Raw genomic sequence first — 19,197 nt, forward strand, 5'->3', positions numbered from 1 at the left:
ATCCATCTTGTTATGTCCTCATAAAAGTCAATGAGGTTGATCAAGTATGACTTCCCTTTGGTGAAGCCATGCTGACTGCCCCTAGTGACCCTGTTATCCCTAATATGCCTTGAGATGGCACCAAGGATAAGTCATTCCATCAGTTTCCCAGGGATGGAGGTGAGGCTGACTGGTCTACAGTTACCTGGGTCCTCCCTCTTGCCCTTTTTGAAGACTGGAGTAACATTTGCTCTCCTCCAGTCCTCAGGCACCTCTCCCGCTTCCCAAGACTTAGCAAAGATGATGGAGAGCGGTCCAGCAATGACCTCAGCCAGCTTCCTCAGCACCTGCGGGTGCATCCCATCTGGACCCATGGATTTATGGATGTCCAGATTGCCTAACTGCTCCCTAACCCAGTCCTCATCAACCGAGACAAACTCCTCCATTGTCCTGCCTTCCTCTGGGGCCTCAGCAGTACGGGGCTCCTCAGGACAGCTTCTGGCAGAGTAGACAGAGACAAAGAAGGCATTCAGTATCTCTGCCTTCTCTGTATCTTCTGTCACCAGGGCACCCGCCTCATTCATCAGTGGGCCTACATTTCCTCTGGTGTTAGTTTTATCTGCTACGTATTTGAAAAAGCTCTTTCTGTTGTCCTTGACCCCTCTCACCAGGTGTGATTCTAAGGAGGCCTTAGCTTTCCTAGTTGCCTCCCTACACCCTCTGACAACAGCCTTATATTCTCCCCAGGTGGCTAGCCCCTCCTTCCATGATCTATAAACTCTTCTCTTCCACCTGAGCTTACTCATCAGTTCCCTGTTTAAACATGCAGGTCTCCTGGCTGCCTTCTTGAATTCCTACATGTCAGGATGCTCTGATCTTGTGCCCAGTTGAAACAGTCCCTGAACACTAACCAACTATCTTGGGCCCCTTTACCTTCAAGCAGCTTTGCCCATGGGATTTCCCTTAGCAATTGCCTTAAAAGGCCAAAGTTTGCCTTGCTGAAATCCAGGGTTGCAATTCTGCTTGCTGTCCTGCTCCTACCACATGAGATCCTGAACTCCACCATCTCATGGTTGCTGCAACCAAGACAGCCCTCAACCTTTACCACTTCAATCAGACCCTCCTTGTTAGTGAGGATGAGGTCCAGCAATGCACCTCTCCTAGTCAGCCCCTCCACCCTTTGCATCAGAAAGTTATCATCAAGGTACTGGAGGAACCTCCTGGACTGTGGCTGGCTGGCTGAGTAGTCCCTCCAACAAACATCAGGGAAGTTAAAATCCCCCACCACAAACAGGGCCTGTGATTGCGAGGCTGCTCCCAGCTGTCTGTAGAAGGCCGCATCAACTTCCTCACCCTGATCTGGTGGTCAGTAATAGACACCCACAATAGTATCACCCCTGCCAGCCTGCCCTTTAATTCTCACCCACCCACAGACTCTCAACTCACTCCTCATCCGTGCCTGAACAACACTCAATACATTGTAGTTGCTCTCTCACATAGAGAGCAACTCCACCACCATGCCTGGCTGGCCTGTCTTTCCTGAAAAGGGCATAGCCATCTGTCACAGAGCAACCCACAGGTCAATTTTAGGGACCACAAGGTCCAAAACCAACTTTTATTAGACCAGCAAGGCACAGGGTTTTAGCACTCCGAATGTGACTTAAATACAGGTTCGGATATCAGTGGAGGAAATTATTGAGAGGGGCAGCCACTAATACAACAGGAGGTCCACAGAGTGCATGCACGTGGCTTCACCAAAACAGTGCCGGAGCCGTCCCCGAGTCCCGGAGGAGTACACACTTGCCTAAGCACGGTGTGGGATTATTTTTATAGAGATACACGTACTCGCAGTGAGTACGGAAAGTGTGCACTCGCGATGTCGCGAGAGTAAATTTATAATACGCTCGCAGTCCTGCGAGAGTTATTTTACACGTGCAAATGTGCACGGAATCCTACACGTGCTTATGTGGAAGCACGGGAGGAAAATATACTCGCGATTGTGCGAGGGGCTCTCGGCGGCCACTCGCGATTGTGCGAGGAAATAAAGTACTTGTGCAAGTGTGCACGGAAAGAAAATATACTCGCAATCCTGCGAGAAGTTTTACTTACACCGTGGCGGCGAGGCAAGCGGAGTCTCCATCCCGGGGAGGGGGGCTCTCGTGGCGGCAGTGGCTAAGCTCGTGCTCCAAGAGACCCGCGGCAATGGGCGGAGTCTCGACGAGAGTCCCGTTTTGTTACCTGATCAGACCTGACTGTAGGCATTGTATAAGCTTCTCTGCACCCCCCCCACTGAGTGTGGGTGCCCCTGAAGCCCTCAAACATCCCCCACACTGGGCACGGCCCAGTGTGCCTTGGCACTCCCTTCTGCTAATGTCCCAGGAGCCAGGGTGCTCTGGGCCAAACAAAAGAAGCTGTTAGCCTCAAATAGCAGAGAAAGGGGAAGATGTGCCATATTAAAAGAGGGAGGGGGGTTGCCATCTGCCACACCATCCATGACCACATTCCAGTCATGTGAGCTGTCCCACCATGTCTCTGTAATTGCCACCAGATCATAATCTCCTGCCCTAACACAGCTTTCCAACTCCTCCTGCTTATTCCCCATGCTGCCCACATCGGTGTACAGGCATTTCAGAGAGCGAGCTGAGCACTCCGATTTCACCTCAGGGGTATGGGGTGCCTCCCAGCCCTCATGAACTCTAGAGTGATGTCCTACTTTGAATGCCCTGCTTTGGATGTCTTCTTTCCTGAAGACATCAAGTGCATTGAAATTTCTCACAAGGTCTCCACGGCAGCTGTGGGTAACCTGGACTAACACAGAGATGTGTCTCCAGTTCTCCAGTGTGGCAGAGGAAATGGCCAGAGAGTGTTACAGGCTCTTGTGAGCCATTTTTCACCCAAACGGCTGTAAAGCTTCTTCACATCTATTAAGACTCGCTGCACATTAGAATTGTGCAAGCGTATCATATACAAAAATTTTCACAGTTGATTCCATGCCAGTTCTCTCTCTTTTATTTCATTCTTCTCCCAAATTAAAACCTATACAGTTGTCCAATTTTAAATTCAAAATACCACTTCCCTTAGAATTTTTTCCAGCTGGTAGGATTCTATGACATTAGTGCAGTATGCCAGTGTTTATTGCTACTAATACAGATATAATCTAAAACAATGTATATTTGTAGAACAACTGCTAATATCTACTGTACTATTTTAATACAAACTCATTAAATACATTATGGTTAGGCCTCTAGCCTTCGTTCAGCTGGAGGTGTGATAAGCTTTAAAGTAGTAGCAGTTTTCAGAGAGCTGAAGGAATGGTAGCGTATGAATTTCATTCCAACTGTATGAGAAGATGCTGTGAAGTTTAATGTGAGAAGAAATTATAGAGAATGTTTCATGAATAGTTAGACTTACACAGGAACTGTGTCTGTGCTGTAAAACTCCACAGGATTGCTTAACAACCTGTGAGCAATCAAGATCAGCCGTGCAATTACTTCTCCCTGTTGTGTCTGGCACTTGTATTTTCCCTTCTGAAAGGAGGTCGACCCCCTTAGACAACATGTGGGGCTCAAGTATTGATACAACAGAGACTATTTGTCATCTGGAGCATTTGGAAAAGCTGCTTTCCAAACTACAGCTACGACTAACAGAAAGGGGAGTGTTTGTATCAGTCCAGAGAAGGTTGATTGGCCAGAGAAGAAGCAACTATAACATGTATCCAAAAAGTATAATATCTATCCAAAAACATGTTTCTACAAGAGATATTAATACAGGATTGCTGGAAGCCCAGGTCATGGACTTACGAAGAGATGTGAAGTACCAGGGTAAACACCAGTTTGACCCCCAACGAGTATCACCTGGACACACAGTTTGAATGCATCTGAAGGCAAATTAGGTTGTGGGTTTTGTTTGTTTGTTTTTTAATTTTCTGTATGGTTCATCTCTGTGCATGAGAATGGTGCTTCATCCCATGGATTGCTCCTTTGAACTTGCTGGAACACTTGAGATTTTCATGCAGCTCATGGCTGCATAGCCCTGCAGTTCTCTCAGGCTTTGGATACCATCACCGTAGCAATCCTGGACAGACAGGTACATTTTTAGTTATGCTTCATCCAGACATGTTTTTAGCTTAACCTGGAGGGTTTTATAGTATGGAACCTGATGTCCAGCATAAACGTTATCCCCCATGTCCCTCTCAGATGATATGCACAGCCATGCGCAACACACTCCATATAACCTGAAGTTCCCATGCCAGCTCCTGCCTGGGGAGATGTGACAGCTGGTGGGCATTTGCTCATGGAGCTGACAGGTGAGCCAGCAAGGCCTCCTGCAAGGGCTGGGATGGCTCTGAAGGTGATGCGGGGCTGCTCCAGCTTAGTGGTGTTGAGCAGAATCTGCCAGACAGAGCAGGAGGGCACGGTGTCTCTCTCCTCGCCTCTGATGTGACGGTGCTGGGGCTGTATCATGCCCCTCGAAGGCCAGGTGTCAGAGTTCATCCAGGGAATCCAAGCAGCAAAAAACATAGGCACCTACAAGGACAGAGTCAGACATCACTGATGAAGTCACGAAGGTAGGATCAGGCATTACTTTCTCCCCCGTTCTTTGAGAAGTCCCAGGAAAAGGGGTCATTCCTGGCACAGGAGAGAGAACCCTTACTGGCAGCAACTGCGGTGTTACTTTGGACCCAAAGTGCTGGGATTCCCCAACACTGGCCACTTTTCAGATTTGACTGAACAGTGTGGTGGACCGTCTTTTCTAGACCGTGCTTTCGCCATGAAAGGTTGGACCAGGTGACCCTTGAGGTCCTTTCCAACCTGGTATTCCATGAGCTTATGATTCTCAACACATGTGATACCCTCAGGGCACAGCAAGCTAACAGAGATGTGCAGTGCTCCTTCCCCAGGTGGTGGCGGCCAGCAGGGAGCCCCTGGGGAGCTGGGGTGTCCTTTCAAAAACCCAAGCAGCAGCATCCTTCACTGTCCCTTACTAGAAACCAAGGTTGGAATGAAAGCACCCTGCTTTTTTATTGCCTGGTTGTATTTGCCTTCTCTCAGAACTCTCAGGTGAAATGTGAGCTTTTTAAGAAGTGCCAGTATCTCAGTGTCTACAGCTACTTGGAAAAACTCCTTGCTTTGTGTTTGGGATTCAGACAACATCAGCCAGTGCTAGGATTGCCAGATGACATGAACAGAAAAGTGGGACTTTGCCTCCTTGTTTGGGTAGTGGGTCAAAGAGCTCCAAATGGTGAGTCTTGTGACCTCACTGGGGTGTCTGCTCAGCCTTGCACAAAGAGAGCTTCAACAAGTGCAAAATGAAAAGTGCCAACACTGGAATTCTCCTCTGAATCAAAGCTAGCTTAAGTTACCTTCTGTCCCCAGACAAACTCTTCATGTGTTGGATTTCTGGAGCTACAGGAGGCATTAGGGATTGTGGAAGTAAAACAGCTTGGCAAGGACCTTGCTTGTCCCTGTGGCAGCAGTCCTGCCTTCTGAGGGGAAAGGTTTTTGTTATCACACTCTTTGTGGAACACACATAACTCTGAGGTTTCTGCTTGTGCCTGTGGCCCATAGTGCTGGCAACTCCTTGGCTGCTGCCCCGGCAAGCCCAGCCTACTCCTCCTCCTCCTCAAAGTGTTCCTCATGGTGGTCAATAAGGAACTGCACCTGCTATGTCACCTGCACACAGCAAACCATTGGTTTGCACCTGGTGGCTGAAAACAGGTCAAACCGCCTTTCCCACTCCTGAATTTCGCTTCACTGCAGAAGCTGCAGCTGTGGGGCTGCTCTTCCCAGCAGCTCCCACACCAGCATTCACTGAAGAGCGAAGGCAGCCAGCAACCACTGAACAACAAAGCTCGAGTGGGCCTAGGAGGTTGTAGAAGGCTGGAACCACAGAGTACCTTCAACACCTCCACCAGGACATCGACAGGGAGCGTGTCCTCCTCCGGTGGGCTGAGGAGGTCTGGCCCCAGACAGATGGCCAGTTTGCAGGCTGTTATCCTGGTGGTTTCAGCATTCCAGCTGATGCTATGGAGCAGGGTGAACAGGTGTTGAAGAGGAGGATGTTGGCCTTGGGCAACTTGCCACCCCGAGGGAACAGGAACACAATTTAATAAAGTACGTGTCTGGCCAAAAACACGGTTCTTTCTAGCAGGCTGTGGCTTTGCAAGCAAGTCCCAGGCTCTGGCAGTGCCTGTGCAGCAGCCAGGCTGCGGGCCACACTTACTCCATTAGCCCCGCCAGCCTCTCCTGCCTGCTGGTCTTCTGCAGGGCGCTCTTCCAGTCCTGGTAGAGCTCTGTCTGGAGGAGCTGGGAGGGGATTTTGCAGAGGAACACCTGCAATGGCAAGGGCTGTGGGTGAGGCTGTGCCCACTGCTGCCACAAGCATGGGCAGCATCCCCAATGCTCGGGTCGAGCAGCAGCTCTGGGGTTTGGGCTCCTGCTCTCCCAGGTGCCCGTCAGCACAGAGTCTGGAGCTGCTGGGCTCTGGGTCAAAAGGGTTCACCTGTAGGATGACAGCCAGGAGGTGCACTGGCTGGCTTTCAAGGTGGACATGTGCTCCACTGCAGAGGGCCTTCCAGAGCAACCAGGAGGTGCACTTGCGGGCTGCCAGTAGGAAGATCTCCTCCATGGATGGCCCGTGTTCCTGCAGGAGAACCAGTAGGTCCTGCAGGGGAGAAGAGAAGAAATTGCTGAGCTGGAGACAGGCCCTGGGACAGGAAAGTAATTTTCAGGGGTACAGTCAAGTGTGGATGAGTCTTCAGCTCCCCTGGGACAGGACAGTGCATGGCTGGAAGTGTGTGATGTGGGCAGGAGCTGGCTTTGTTTCCAAGACCCATCTGGGATCTCTCTGATGGGGACACCAACTCTCTGGAGGAGACAGCTGGATGGGAACCCTCTGGGGACCTGGGATGTGGTTCTTTCCAAAAACGAGGAAGCAGCATTCCTCACTGTTCCTTGATAGAAACCCTGGTTTGAATGAAAACACACAGCTTTTTTATTATCTGGTTGTTTTTCCTTCTCTCTGTTCTCTCAGGTGGAATGTGAGCTTTTTAAGAAGTGCCAGGATCTCCTTGTCTACAGCTACTTAGCTGTCGTTAGGTAAAGCTCTGATAAACTTGAAGCAATTCTCCTCTGAATCAAATCTAGCTCATGTTACCTTCTCTCCCCAGAAGAGCTCTTCAGATGTTCACTTTCGGGACCTACCGGGGACACCTGCAATGACAATTAGGAAATGAACAGCTGGCAGAGACCTACCTGTCCAACTGCTACCTCAGTTCTGAAAGGCAGATCCCTTGGATGTATTTGTTCAGTCCAGCTGTGCCACAGCTGGTGGGATCACTGCACAAAGTGCGATGGCCAAACTGCATTAGCCTTACTCCACACTTTTGCAGAGCCGCAGGCTGGTGAATGATTTAGTTTGTCCCTGTGGCAGCAGTCCCACCGTCTGAGCTGGGAGGCCTTTATTGTCACGCTGTTTGTGGATCTCACATACCTTGGCAGTTTCTGCCCTGGCGAGACGGCGGTCGATGAACCAGCAAGCCCAGGCTACTCCTCCTCCTCAAACAGCTCCTCATGGTGGTCAATGAGGAGCTGGACCAGCCCTGTCACCTGCACACAGCAAACCATTGGTTTGCACCTGGTGGCTGAAAACAGGTCAAACCGCCTTTCCCACTCCTGAATTTGGCATCACTGCAGAAGCTGCAGCTGTGGGGCTGCTCTTCCCAGCAGCCTCCACACCAGCATTCGCTGAAGAGCGAAGGCAGCCAGGAACCACTGAACAGCAAAGCTGGAGTGGGCCCAGGAGGTTGTAGAAGGCTGGAAACAGAGCATACCTTCAACACCTCCACCAGGATTTCAACAGGGAGCATGTCCTCCTCTGGTGGGCTGAGGAGGTCTGGCCCCAAACAGATGGCCAGTTTGCGGGCCGTCATCCTGGTGGTGGTGACATTCCTGCTGATCTTCTGCAGGAGGCTGAGTAACTGTTTGAGGAGGAGGAAGTTGGCCTTGGGCAACTTGCTGGCCACCCTGAGGGAACAGGAACACAAAGTTAGTAAAGTAGGTGTTGTCAACATAGGTCTCCCAGGCTGTGCAGCAGACAGGCTGCTGGCCACACTTACTCCTTTAGCCCAGCCAGCCTCTCCTGCCTGCTGGTCTTCTGCAGGGCGCTCATCCAGTCCTGGTAGAGCTCGTTCTGGAGGAGCTTGGAGGGGATCTTGCGGAGGAACTCCTGCAATGGCAAGGGCTGCGGGTCAGGCTGTGCTCACTGCCGCCGGCAGCACAGGCAGCATCCCCAGTGCTCGGGCTGAGCAGCAGCTCTGGGGTTCGCGCTTCTGCTCTCACAGTTACCCATCAGGAGCAAGAGAGCTGGGAGCTGCCGGGCTCTGTGTCAGCAGCGTTCACCTGAAAGATGGTGGCCAGGAGGTGCACTGGCTGGCTTTCAAGCTGCACCTGGGCTCCACTGTCCAGGGCCTCCCGGAGCTCCCGGGAGGCTCGCTCCCCAGCCGCCAGTAGAAAGATCCCCTCCGTGGATGGGCCGTGCTCCTGCAGGAGAGCCAGCAGGTCCTGCGGGGGACAGAGAAGGACATTGGCTCCCCAGCTCTCACTGGGACAGGACAGGAAGTGGCTGGAGGTGCGTGAACGTGCAGAGGAGCAGGCTTTGTCTCCAAGACCCATCTGGGATCTCTCTGATGGGGTCACTGCCTCTCCAGAGGAGCCACTGGATGGGAGACCCCCTGGCCAGATGTCCTTACCTGGATGGGCTGGGCCAGTGTGCCGTCCTGGCTGCAGAGGTCTGACAGGGCACGGCCAAAGAGAGGAGCCCTGTCTCTAGCAGCCGGCATCCCTCGCCTCCCAAACGGCCAGGGCAGCCTCCTCCTGTGTGTCCCACCTGCTACCAAGGAGAACAGAGTGAAGAACAGTGGAGTGGAAATGCCAGGCAAGCACTCCTGGACCCTCTCAGTACTGTCCCCCAACGCTGAGCACACAAGAGAAGCATCATTTGGGAACTAGGGACCCCAGGGGCTCAGCTCTCTCCCTCTGCAGTGAGATGGGGATGGACGTGCCCTGCGGGAAGGGCAGCAGCAGCCCCAGTGCAGCACAAGTGCCCGTTTGTGAGTCACGGACAGAAGGGCAGTCCTGCCCCTGTCTTCCCCAAGCTCACCAGCCACGTGGCCAACTCCACCTTCACTGCTGGATGGGACAACAGGTGCTGGCCGCTGCTCTGCACCAGCCTGCAAGAAATGTGCCGCGCTCACCAAACACCCCGCAGCAGAAAGGGCCCCTGGCAAGCTGCATCAGCATCTGGCCATGTGTGAGAGGTGGGGACAGCTGAGATTACATCCTGGGTGATCCTGACCTTTGCCTGGCTCTCCACCAGCCTCTCCAGGCTGCTGGCGTGCAGTGTCATGGCCTGGGAAAGGGGAAAAGAACAGAAGGTGAGAAGTGATGCACCCGATGCTGGGCTGGAGCAGCCCCTGGGGACAGAGCAGAGACACTCACAGCATTGCGTGCCCTCAGCTTCTTCAGCAGAGGCTTGAATGAGGGCAGCTGGCTGACGTGGGCTCCCCTGGCTCCTTCTGGTGTTCTGTGCATGGGGAAGGGGCAAAGAAAGTTCTGTGTGAGACCCAAGCCTCCTTTTCTCTCTCCTGCAAGCTGGGGAGCACTTCCAAACTGCCCCAAAGCAGCTGTGGACCACTCGGCAGTGGAGCGGAGAGCAGGGGCAGACGTGAGGATGGGGCTGGGCAGGTGTTGGCTGAACACGACTGGGTGAAGTCGCTTCACAAGCTTTACCCAGTCAAGAGCTGCCCACACATTGGGGACAGATCTCCCCAGCTGGGAGAGATGTTTCTGCATCATACAACGATGACTGGAGCATCCCCCCATGACATGAGCACGGGCTCCCCAGGCTGCACTGCCAGGGACGGCTTACCCAAGGAGCGCGCGGACCCACAGCTCCTTCACTGCCCGGCAGCTGCAGAAAGAGAGGAGAAACAGCCTGAGTGCCGCTGCTCCCCAGCCTGCACGCAGAGGCAGGTGCCAGCACAGCCCTGCCCCGTGGGATGGTCACAGAGGCAGGATGAAGCCCTGTGGGGCAGGACTTGTCCCTGCCATGGTACATGGTACTGAGACTCACCGGAAAGTGACGACACAGGAGCCGCAGGGCCAGACGAGGACAAGCGAGGTGGTGTGCTTGCCGTCCTCCTCCTCAGCGGCATCACCGGCTGCCCCAGTCCCGCTGCTCAGCACCCGCAGCTGGTCGAGGGCCAGGCAGAGCTGCGGGCGCAGGGCATTGCCACGTCTGCAGAGAGGAGCAGCAGGGAGTGACCTGGAGGTGGCCGAGCCAGGTGGCTCCCCTGCAGCATCCCCCTGGCACGGGCACGGCCATGGGTGCATCCAGCACCAGGGTGCCGGAGGCTGCTCCTTGGGTGTCTGTGCCCTGGTGTCAGGGCCAGGGCTTGGGAGGAAAGGCAGGTGGGCTCTGCGAGTCTTACTGGGGCTTGCCGATGACTAAAATGGTGCTGAAGAGGAGGAGGTCCCTCTTCCTCGTCACACGGCCCTGGGTCACCCGCACGCGCTGCCGGAGCAGTGGCTCAGGTAATTCCAGGATGGGCATGCACTGCTGCACGAGCTCAGGGTCGCCCCTGCAGAGCAGACGGCATTGGGTGTGAGAAAAGCGGCTGCTGTGGAGTCTGGTCGTGCCAGGGTATCCCCGAGTTCTGGGGGGAACCTACCTGGAGCCACGGCAGCAGTTCACCTGGCCCATCCTGGTGAGACCAGAAGCTGTCTTCGACCAGACACTCTGGTATATACAAAATAGCTCCCAGCTGGCTGCAGCAAGGCTGCCAAAGGGCTCTCCTGTGCCGGTCAGCGCTGCAGGGCAAGAGCTGGGCTCTTACCCGTGCCGCTCTGTGTTGACACAGAACCGTTGCCGGGCCAGCGCCGGGTCAATAGAACATCCCATTCTAACCGCCCGGGTGGGGGAGGGGCACTGGGGGCCCTCCCCACTTTGCCCATGTCTCTCTCATCCTGGGGAGCCCAGAGCTGGGCACAGCACTGCAGGCCTGGCCTCAGCAGCGCTGAGCAGAGGGAAGGGTCACCTCCCTCCAGCTGCTGCCAACGCTTTGCCCCGTGCAGCCCGAGACAGAGCTCGCCACTGCCTTGCTGGCTCCTGGTCACTTGGTGTTCACCAGGACCCCAGGACCTTTTGAACCACATTGCTTTCCAGATGTTTTGCTGTCTGCTTTGTGTCATGAGTAACGAATTTTGAAGAGAAACATCAGTGTTTTATGCAAGCACATGCTTCTCCTCACTTATTTCTGTGATACATGATCTTCCCTGTAAGACCCAAGAAGAGGCATCAAAATGTAAAGGCAAGAAGAAGCTCTAACCAGTCTCAGCACCCTTCATGTAGCATTTATAAATCCATAGGAAACAAGGGCAGCTATGGCCATGAAAACTGTCTCCCTGGTAGTATCAAACTTATTTTTAAACTGAATAAGGTGTTACTAGTCTCCTGGTTTAAGCATCCTAAACTGTGGGGATGGCCCCAGTCTGTTGCTTAACCCCTCTCTGGGGCAATGTTATACTCACATCATTGACTTTGACAGTCGACATGGAATTTGTCTTCTTTAACGCTGATCACTCTTTCACCTTCTCCCAACTACCTCCCAGTTCCCTGTGCCACACAGAGCAGCGTGGCCCTGCCGTGTAAATGTATGGCAATGTGCATTGAAGCCACCCATCAGTAGGAGAGCACTCTGTGTGGCCATCAATGAAGGCTCTCGTAGATGAGTAGCTGGTCATTTTTAAGATTCAACAAGCATTTTCTCTTGCAGGTTTTGTTCTGCAAGGAAATTGTTATGTCCTCAGGGATAAGGATATTGATCAAACAGCACTGCCGGGTGCTACAAAGCCAGAAGAGGCTTGGCATTGCCTGTTTTAGAAGAGGCAACATGACACTGTTCATGTTGTGAATATGTTGTGGAGACTTGGCTGAAGGCATCTGCTCATCTTCCATCACGCCAGCCCTTGGAATAACATCCGTGCTAAAAACTTCCTGTGATCACACTATCTCTGCTGTGTTTCTTCAGCCATTATTGTTTTGAGGCCCTGGGTGGAGCTCATGGGCTCATCACCCTTCTCTGGCTTCTAGCGCTACAGTCACTGGAGCAGCACCTGTATTGGCACATTACTCGTGGTCAGGAAAATACTTCAGGTGGTGCAAAAAGACCTGCTTTCCCTGCTTCCAAATCATCGAAGTTTGATCACTACTTTGATGTGATGTTCGATGATGAATAGTGGTTGTCACAAAGATGTATTGCAATGGCCCAGGGAAGGGGAGAGAGACCTTTGCAAGCCTGCAGCACTTACTCCTGTGTCCTCTCCCTGCTTATGGCTGCTGGATGCTCTACGAGGATGGTGAACCCTAATGCCACAATCTCTCCCAATCTCTGCAATATTAACACTTAAGCATGGTTACTCATGCGTCTGACAACAGCCCATTACACAGTCTCCACCAGGAACATCTTATCTAGATTAGTAGTATGGAAAAACCTCGAGTGTTTGGCACTTTTTTTTCCAAACAATTTGCAGACAATTAATTTATTAATGAGCTAGTTAAGCTTTAATAAAATATGCTGAAGCTAAATATGCCATCATTCTCTGATTACTATATATTTGCCTCAAGAAACTGTACAATATTGATTTACCACACACTTCCAGTGTCACAGATCAGTTACGCCACTGGCATTTACACAGACTCCTTTTGACTTGGAGCATGCAGCAAATGCTCACACGAAATCTATATTATACTTCCTGGAGGTAGTGATCTGCTATATACAATTAAAATTGATTAGGTCTTGATTTTCCAGAGTATCTAAGAAATTCGTAGCTTTTCCTGAGATAGAGAAGAATTTTGTTTGATTCCAATATAAAATAAACCTAAGCCTAAAGAGAAGAATAATCTTTCATTTTTCTACCAATGATCTTCTCTTCACTGGCAGGAAAAATTGTCTTCCTCCCTTGAATTCCAGCATAGACATCAAGAGATAACCCTTTCTTCATAAGTTACAGCCTCCAATGCTCAAGCTAATTATAAACCCCTGCTTAGCCTGGAATTCAAGATTATTACTGCTATTGATGGATTTTCAGTAGCAGATTTATATAATGTGCTGCAATATTACTTTTTCATGATTCAAACACAAGCTCAGCAACTCCTGATAAAAGATTTCTGAACAGTTTTCTACAGGTAACAGCAGCATCTCTGTTCTTTTTTTTCCCTCAGGAAGTCCTACCCAGCCTAGCGTATACTGCATCTCCTTCTTCCAGCTTCCATTTTCTTCTAGACTGCTCTCTCACCTCAGATTCTACTGCTGGAGGAGAAGTAGTGTGAAATTGCAGAGCATTCTCCCAAGGCATTGATACTTCTGTGTGCTAGTAAGAGAGCTGGAAAAGTTCCAGTTCCATTTGGGGGAACAATTTATTAGAGTCTGGGATATCTAGCATATTGGTATTCTTGGTATTCTGATAATAGAGTTCTTAGTAATGTAAATGGAAAATCAAATCAACTTCTCTAACACTCTTGTGTCTTCAGAACCAAAAGAATTGGATGGATCAGAAATTGTAAATGCATCCAGCACTCAAGAGAGGTGAGAAATGAAGTTAAACAATTCGTCATAACCCATTATCCAGCCTAGCATTTCCCAAGGCAAATATCTGAAAGGAAAGAAAAGGAAAACAAATAAATAAATTTGTAATATTTGGTCCTAAAACTGTGAATAAGTATTTATTAGGTGTATTGGAACAAGTAAATAATATTAGTAATGACCAGTATGAACTGCCCTGTAAAGACTCCGGTGTGTGACAACAGATCTACTTCTTACCTGACACATTGCCAAGCTGCTGTCACTGTGGAGGGATCATTCAGGGTTTATGAAACTCAGAGCTGACCATCCACACGTTGCCAATCACAGGACTTTGTGACAGAAAACTGAAAATTACGAATAACACATTCAACCAACAGTCTTGTTGCCTGAAGAGCATTGCACTCTCTAATAACTGAGATGTGAGGAAAGAAGTGCAAATTATGTAATATTATGTCTATTTCCATGGACTCAGAAGAGACATTTTCAGGGTCAAATGAGAAAAAAAATCCAATTACAGTTCTGTTTTACTTGCTAGTCCAAGTACTCAAATGATTATATTACTGTATTAAGTATATTATTAACATTTCTTTTCGTATTTCTCTGGACCATATGTAAAGCTTTATTTTATCATTTGTGAATGCACTCTGGCAAAAGTCATCCTGTACACTGGTAAAATAAAAAGACCTCTGATCTTCATCTGGTCAGTTAGTTTTCCCTTCAAACAGAGTGATATTTTTGTCTGGGAAATAAATTATAACCTCAGCATTATATAATTAATTCAGTTGCCTGAATACAGTGTCATTTTGTGACATCTACGAGATCAGTGTGGTACAGATAAATGTGACCCAGGACCTACAGAAGTCCCTTGGCCACTTAGGAGCTGGAAGTCAAGCAAGATGGACTAGGGCATCTCAAATGCAGAAGAGGTCTGCGTTCAGGAAGCTAAATCAAAATCCCTTACACAAATATTGATATTAACTTTCTCTCATTTTTAAGAGAAGTCAGGAGTACAGGTGATGGCTGAAGGTTTATTCTAGCAGCACATAAAACAGGGAAAGTGACAGAGAATCGCAAGCTAGATCTGTCAAAAGATACACTAGATGGCAACTCAACCTTTTCTCTCTCTTAGCTACACTCTTCAGTTGCACCACCTTCTGCCTCCTCAGTTTAACAGAGCAGCAAGCAAGGTGAGCACTTTGAAAATTTTTGATGGAGCTACATTCTCTACTTGAAGACATACTATTACATCGGGCACACTTAAAATGTTTTATGTAGATGCTTTTTAAAGATGCATGGTCCCAGGAAAAGAAACAGGTTAATTAAAACATTATATTTCCCTTGGGCTTTACCTTGCTGCCAGTCACAAGAACACATGAATTTCCTGAATGCAAATAATCAGAATTACACACAGTATTCCAGATAAGACTCCAAAAGTACCTTATGAAATGACATTGATATTTCTCTCTATCAGGAACATATCTCTTGTGCTTACATTTTATTTTCTCACACAATGTTAGTTGCTATAATCATATACTTTCTCAGTCAGTACCCTTCTATCTCTTTTTCTTCTTCTGTCATTTCTAAATTATGAGCTTCCAGTTATTACAGGAATACCTGCAATTAGCCCTGGCATACATTATTTATCTTTTCATTCTACTTCTATTTTATGTAGCCTGAAGGCCACTCCACTCTTCCCTTACTTCATTTGGCTCTTGATTTGTTGATAACAATTCCCAGCTTTGTGCCATCAATAGACAAAATTTCTCCTCTGTAGCAAGGTCTTTAATAAAAATATGGAATCAAAGTAGTCCCCAACTTCAGCTTCTGTTGTACTTAGGGTGTGTGTCTCACACATGCCTACATCTTAGGAGGCCAGTAAAACAGAACTGAAATATGTGGTGTGCTCATATATACAGAGTGGAGAAAATTTGCCTGTGTAGGTCTACAGGAATAGCTTCTTTATTCGGTACTGTTATCTAATTTTCTCTGCCTCTGTACAGAAATCAGGGAGGAATATTACATGTAAGAAAACTTAAACAGCCCTTTTTGCTTTAAGCTGTTATTAACAACATCTCAGACTTCATCCCGCAACACCTGTGCTCCAGGTACTCAAGCAGAGTCAACAGGCAATGGCTTTTCCCATCAAGATGATGAAAGATTCCCAAGTCTTTCTTGTAACACTAATCTTGGCCCATCGTTGGGTCTTCAGTTATTTCCTTGGTCCACATGTTCTTTTTTGTTTTCCAGGAATAGAGTAAATTCTATGAAACTTGTTTGTGCTGAGCCATTTCAGCAGAAATCCACTGTTTTGATTTGTCCCCCAGTGAAGAATCACCATATGGCCTTTCCTGCTCAGTATCCTTTTCAGCCTAAAATCCTTACCTTGTATGCTTGCTACCAGAAGACAGCCCACCTCTTCTTCCCCAGACAAACTCTGATGTCCAGTCCATGTATTGTTATTAACAGTATATTTCCTCATTCCGGATGTCATCTCCAAGCATGTGAAGGAAAATAAGGTTATCAGGAGTAGTCAGCACAGGTTCACCAAAGGGAAATCATGTTTGACCAACCTGATACCCTTCTATGATGATATGACTGGCTGGGTAGATGAGGAGAGAACAGTGGATGTTGTCCACCTTGACTTCAGCACGGCTTTTGACACTGTCTCTCACAACATCCTCATAGGCAAATTCAGGAGGTGTGGGCTGGATGAATGCACGGTGAGATGGGTCATGTACTGGCTGGATGGCAGAGCTTAGCGGGTTGTGATCAATGATGCAGAGTCTGGTTGGAGGCCTGTAGTTAGTGGGGTTCCCCAGGGGTCAGTATTAGGTCCAGTCTCATTCAACCTGTTCATCAATGACCTGGATGAAGTGACTGAGTGCACCCTCAGCAAGTTTGCTGATGAAACCAAGCTGGGATGAAGAGCTGACACACCAGAAAGCTGTGCTGTTATTCAGTGTGACCTGGAGAGGCTGGAGGACTGGGCAGAGAAGAACCTGATGAAGTTCAACAAGGGCAAGTGTAGGGTCCTGCACTTGGGGAGGAATAACTGCAGGCACCAGTGCAGGTTAGGAGTGGACCTGCTGGAAAGCAGCACTGCAGAGAGGGACCTCAGAGTTCTGGTTGGCAACAGGTTGACCATGAGCCAAACGTGCCCTTGTGGCCAACAAGGCCAGTGATATCTGGGGCGCATTAGGAAGAGTGTGACCTCCCCCTCTACTCTGCCCTGGTGAGGCTGCATCTTGGAGCACTGTGTCCAGTTCTGAGCTCCCCAGTTTAAGAAGGACAAGGAATTACTGGAGGGAGTCCAGCAGCGGGCTACAAAGATGATTAAGGGTCTGGAGCATCTTTGTATGAGAAGAGACTGAGAGACCTGGGTCTGTTCAGCCTGGAGAAGAGAAGGCTTGGAGGGAATCTCATCAATGTTTATAAATATCTCAATGGTGGTTGTCAACAGGATGGACCAGACTCCTTTCAGTGGTGCCCAATGATAGGATGAGGGGCAATGGGCACAGACTGAAGCACAGGAGTTTTCCATCTGAATATTAGAAGAAACTTCTTTACCTTGAGGGTGCCAGAGCCCTGGAACAGACTGCCCAGAGAGGCTGTGGAGTCTCCTTCTCTGGAGACATTCAAGACCACCTGCCTGGACACATTCCTGTGCAACCTGCTCTAGGTGAACCTGCTGTAGCAGGTGGGTTGGACTAGATGATCTCCAGAGGTTCCTTACAACCCCAACCATTCTGTGGTTCTGCAACTCTTGTACATTACACTGTCTCCTGGTGCTGCTATGACTTTCAAATTCTTTTCCTCCCATTCTTCCCTCAGCCTGCAGATCAACCTGGACTCTCTTATTCCAATGTCTCCCATATAAGAACATAAAATCAAACTTTTCTTTGAAAGATTCATCTACCCAACAACTTGTGTGCAACAGCATCCATAGGGAATGCTACATAACCGAGAGCATAAAAAAAGTATTATAAGTGTCTCCCAGACTCCTGCAATGAAGCATTAATGGCTTCCTGAGCTGACAATTACATGCAGTTCAACATGTTCAAAATCAGCTGATGAATCTACTTGCCATCAGCTTTTCTAATTGCTTCTATTTTAGTCTCTGAAATGTTCTGTTGGCACTGAGAGACACAATTTGATTACACACTCAATGAAAGAAAGTACTTTTTCTTGATTTACTTGTTTTTAATCTGCTGCCTGTAACCTCATTAAATGCTCTCTAATTCTGGCATTGTAAGAAACACAGAATAATCATTTTCTAAACACTTTCCACATAGTATTCAGAGATCTTTATCATAGTCATGTCTTTTCAAACCTGGGTAATTCTTCCCTATTTAATTTCTGGAAGACATGCAACAGCTTTCATAATTGTTGTTGCCCTTGTCTGTACTTTTTCTTATTTCTATTGTATCCTTCTATGCTGGAATTATCTGGACTGCATATGGGCATTAAGATGAAGGCATCCCTTACATTTATACAGTCACATAAATGAGCTTTACTGAACCAAGTGAGATCTCAAAATGCAGTGTTATGTTAATAGAAGAGTAAATCTCCCAGCTGAAAAGACTCTGGGAATTGTCTTTATCATAACTTCCTGGTTGGCACAAAGTATTCCCAAATCTACTGTAGATCAGAACTGGCTCCCACATAAGTTACTAAAATTCCCATCTGATCATTCCAGAATAATTTTCTGGAAGAGTTTTGAAGACAGGCATAAGCAAGTTATCAGTCTCTTTCTTGGAAAATATTCACCAGGCTTAAAGCTGGTTGTTGCAAGGGCAAAAATCCCTGAAATTTTAGGACAGGTTAGACCTTCCTTAGCTTTAGCTTTAGCCACACAGAAGCCATGAACATTCAGTACAGAAATATCAGGATGAAACTCCTCTGTCAAAATTCTGAATTAATTGAGATTCTGTTTTCTCCCAGTAACACATTCCATAGAAAAATACTGCAACCCATTCCGGTTAATGGTCTTCTGTGAAAAATAGCAGAGCAGAATGAGGCATATTCTCAGTTGGGGATATAGAAAAGATGAAGAAGGAATGAAAAAATGGGCAACACCAACAGCATTTGAAAGGCTGATGGCTGATGATGTTACAGCATGCCAGCTTCCTTTGTTCTTGTATTGATAGCAATGAGCTAGTGTTGATATTTCATTGTATTTTCGAACTTGGTTCTCCAGTACTGAAAACTGGTTCTGTTCTGTTGTTCCACAGCATGGAGAACTGAACTGGGATAAATTAGCTGTTATAGTATCACCCAAACCAGACATTTTCTTTTCAGCAATCTATTAAATTTCTTAAGCAGCGATGCCTCAAAACTCCTAAAGTTCAGTAAAAAAAGAAAGGATTTAGGAAGTTTTCAACATGGAAATGTCCATGAAAACCAAAGCTTACACATCAAGGGATACACACAATGTGTATTTAAAGCATCTATCATTTTGTTGTAACACATTTTACTAGTTTATTGTTTAACAATATATTTGGACTTGTGCTATAAAGTGAGGTGTGAGAGTTAGGAGTGAAAAGAGGTTCTTTTCCACAAGTATCGTCATTTACTTT

At 48.3% G+C, this 19,197-nt stretch overlaps 1 protein-coding gene across 2 annotated transcripts; it reads right to left on the reverse strand.

Moving 5' to 3' along the window:
• Positions 1-1,559: 1,559 nt before the first annotated feature.
• LOC135578208 (T-cell activation Rho GTPase-activating protein-like) lies at positions 1,560-19,156 on the reverse strand. 2 transcript variants are annotated; one of them, XM_065048650.1, is made up of 9 exons: positions 10,111-19,156; positions 8,379-9,948; positions 8,096-8,205; positions 7,811-8,003; positions 7,471-7,586; positions 7,135-7,190; positions 6,481-6,642; positions 6,202-6,311; positions 1,560-4,505 (listed from the first exon to the last, which is right to left on the reverse strand). In XM_065048650.1, exons 2-5 carry the CDS (start codon positions 8,649-8,651, stop codon positions 7,524-7,526), a joined length of 639 nt encoding a protein of 212 aa, XP_064904722.1. In that variant the 5' UTR covers positions 8,652-9,948; positions 10,111-19,156; the 3' UTR covers positions 1,560-4,505; positions 6,202-6,311; positions 6,481-6,642; positions 7,135-7,190; positions 7,471-7,523. The 2 variants fall into 2 exon arrangements, with proteins under 2 accessions (XP_064904722.1, XP_064904714.1); XM_065048642.1 differs by lacking the exons at positions 1,560-4,505; positions 6,202-6,311; positions 6,481-6,642; positions 7,135-7,190 and having other exon boundaries at positions 7,502-8,003.
• Positions 19,157-19,197: the final 41 nt, after the last annotated feature.

Source organism: Columba livia, chromosome 1 (genome assembly GCF_036013475.1).
Source record: "Columba livia isolate bColLiv1 breed racing homer chromosome 1, bColLiv1.pat.W.v2, whole genome shotgun sequence".
Classification (NCBI taxonomy): Eukaryota; Metazoa; Chordata; class Aves; order Columbiformes; family Columbidae; genus Columba; species Columba livia.

What these genes read in the sequence shown, in the direction of transcription:
- LOC135578208 (XM_065048642.1), bottom strand. Translation starts at nt 8,651, where the DNA reads ATGGGTCTTGGAGACAAAGCCTGCTCCTCTGCACGTTCACGCACCTCC. An exon ending in TCCTGGCCACCATCTTTCAG is followed by an intron (nt 8,206 to 8,378) that starts GTGAACGCTGCT and finishes TTGCCATTGCAG; the next exon opens with GAGTTCCTCCGCAAGATCCC. An exon ending in AGGCTGGCTGGGCTAAAGGA is followed by an intron (nt 8,004 to 8,095) that starts GTAAGTGTGGCC and finishes CTGTTCCCTCAG; the next exon opens with GGTGGCCAGCAAGTTGCCCA.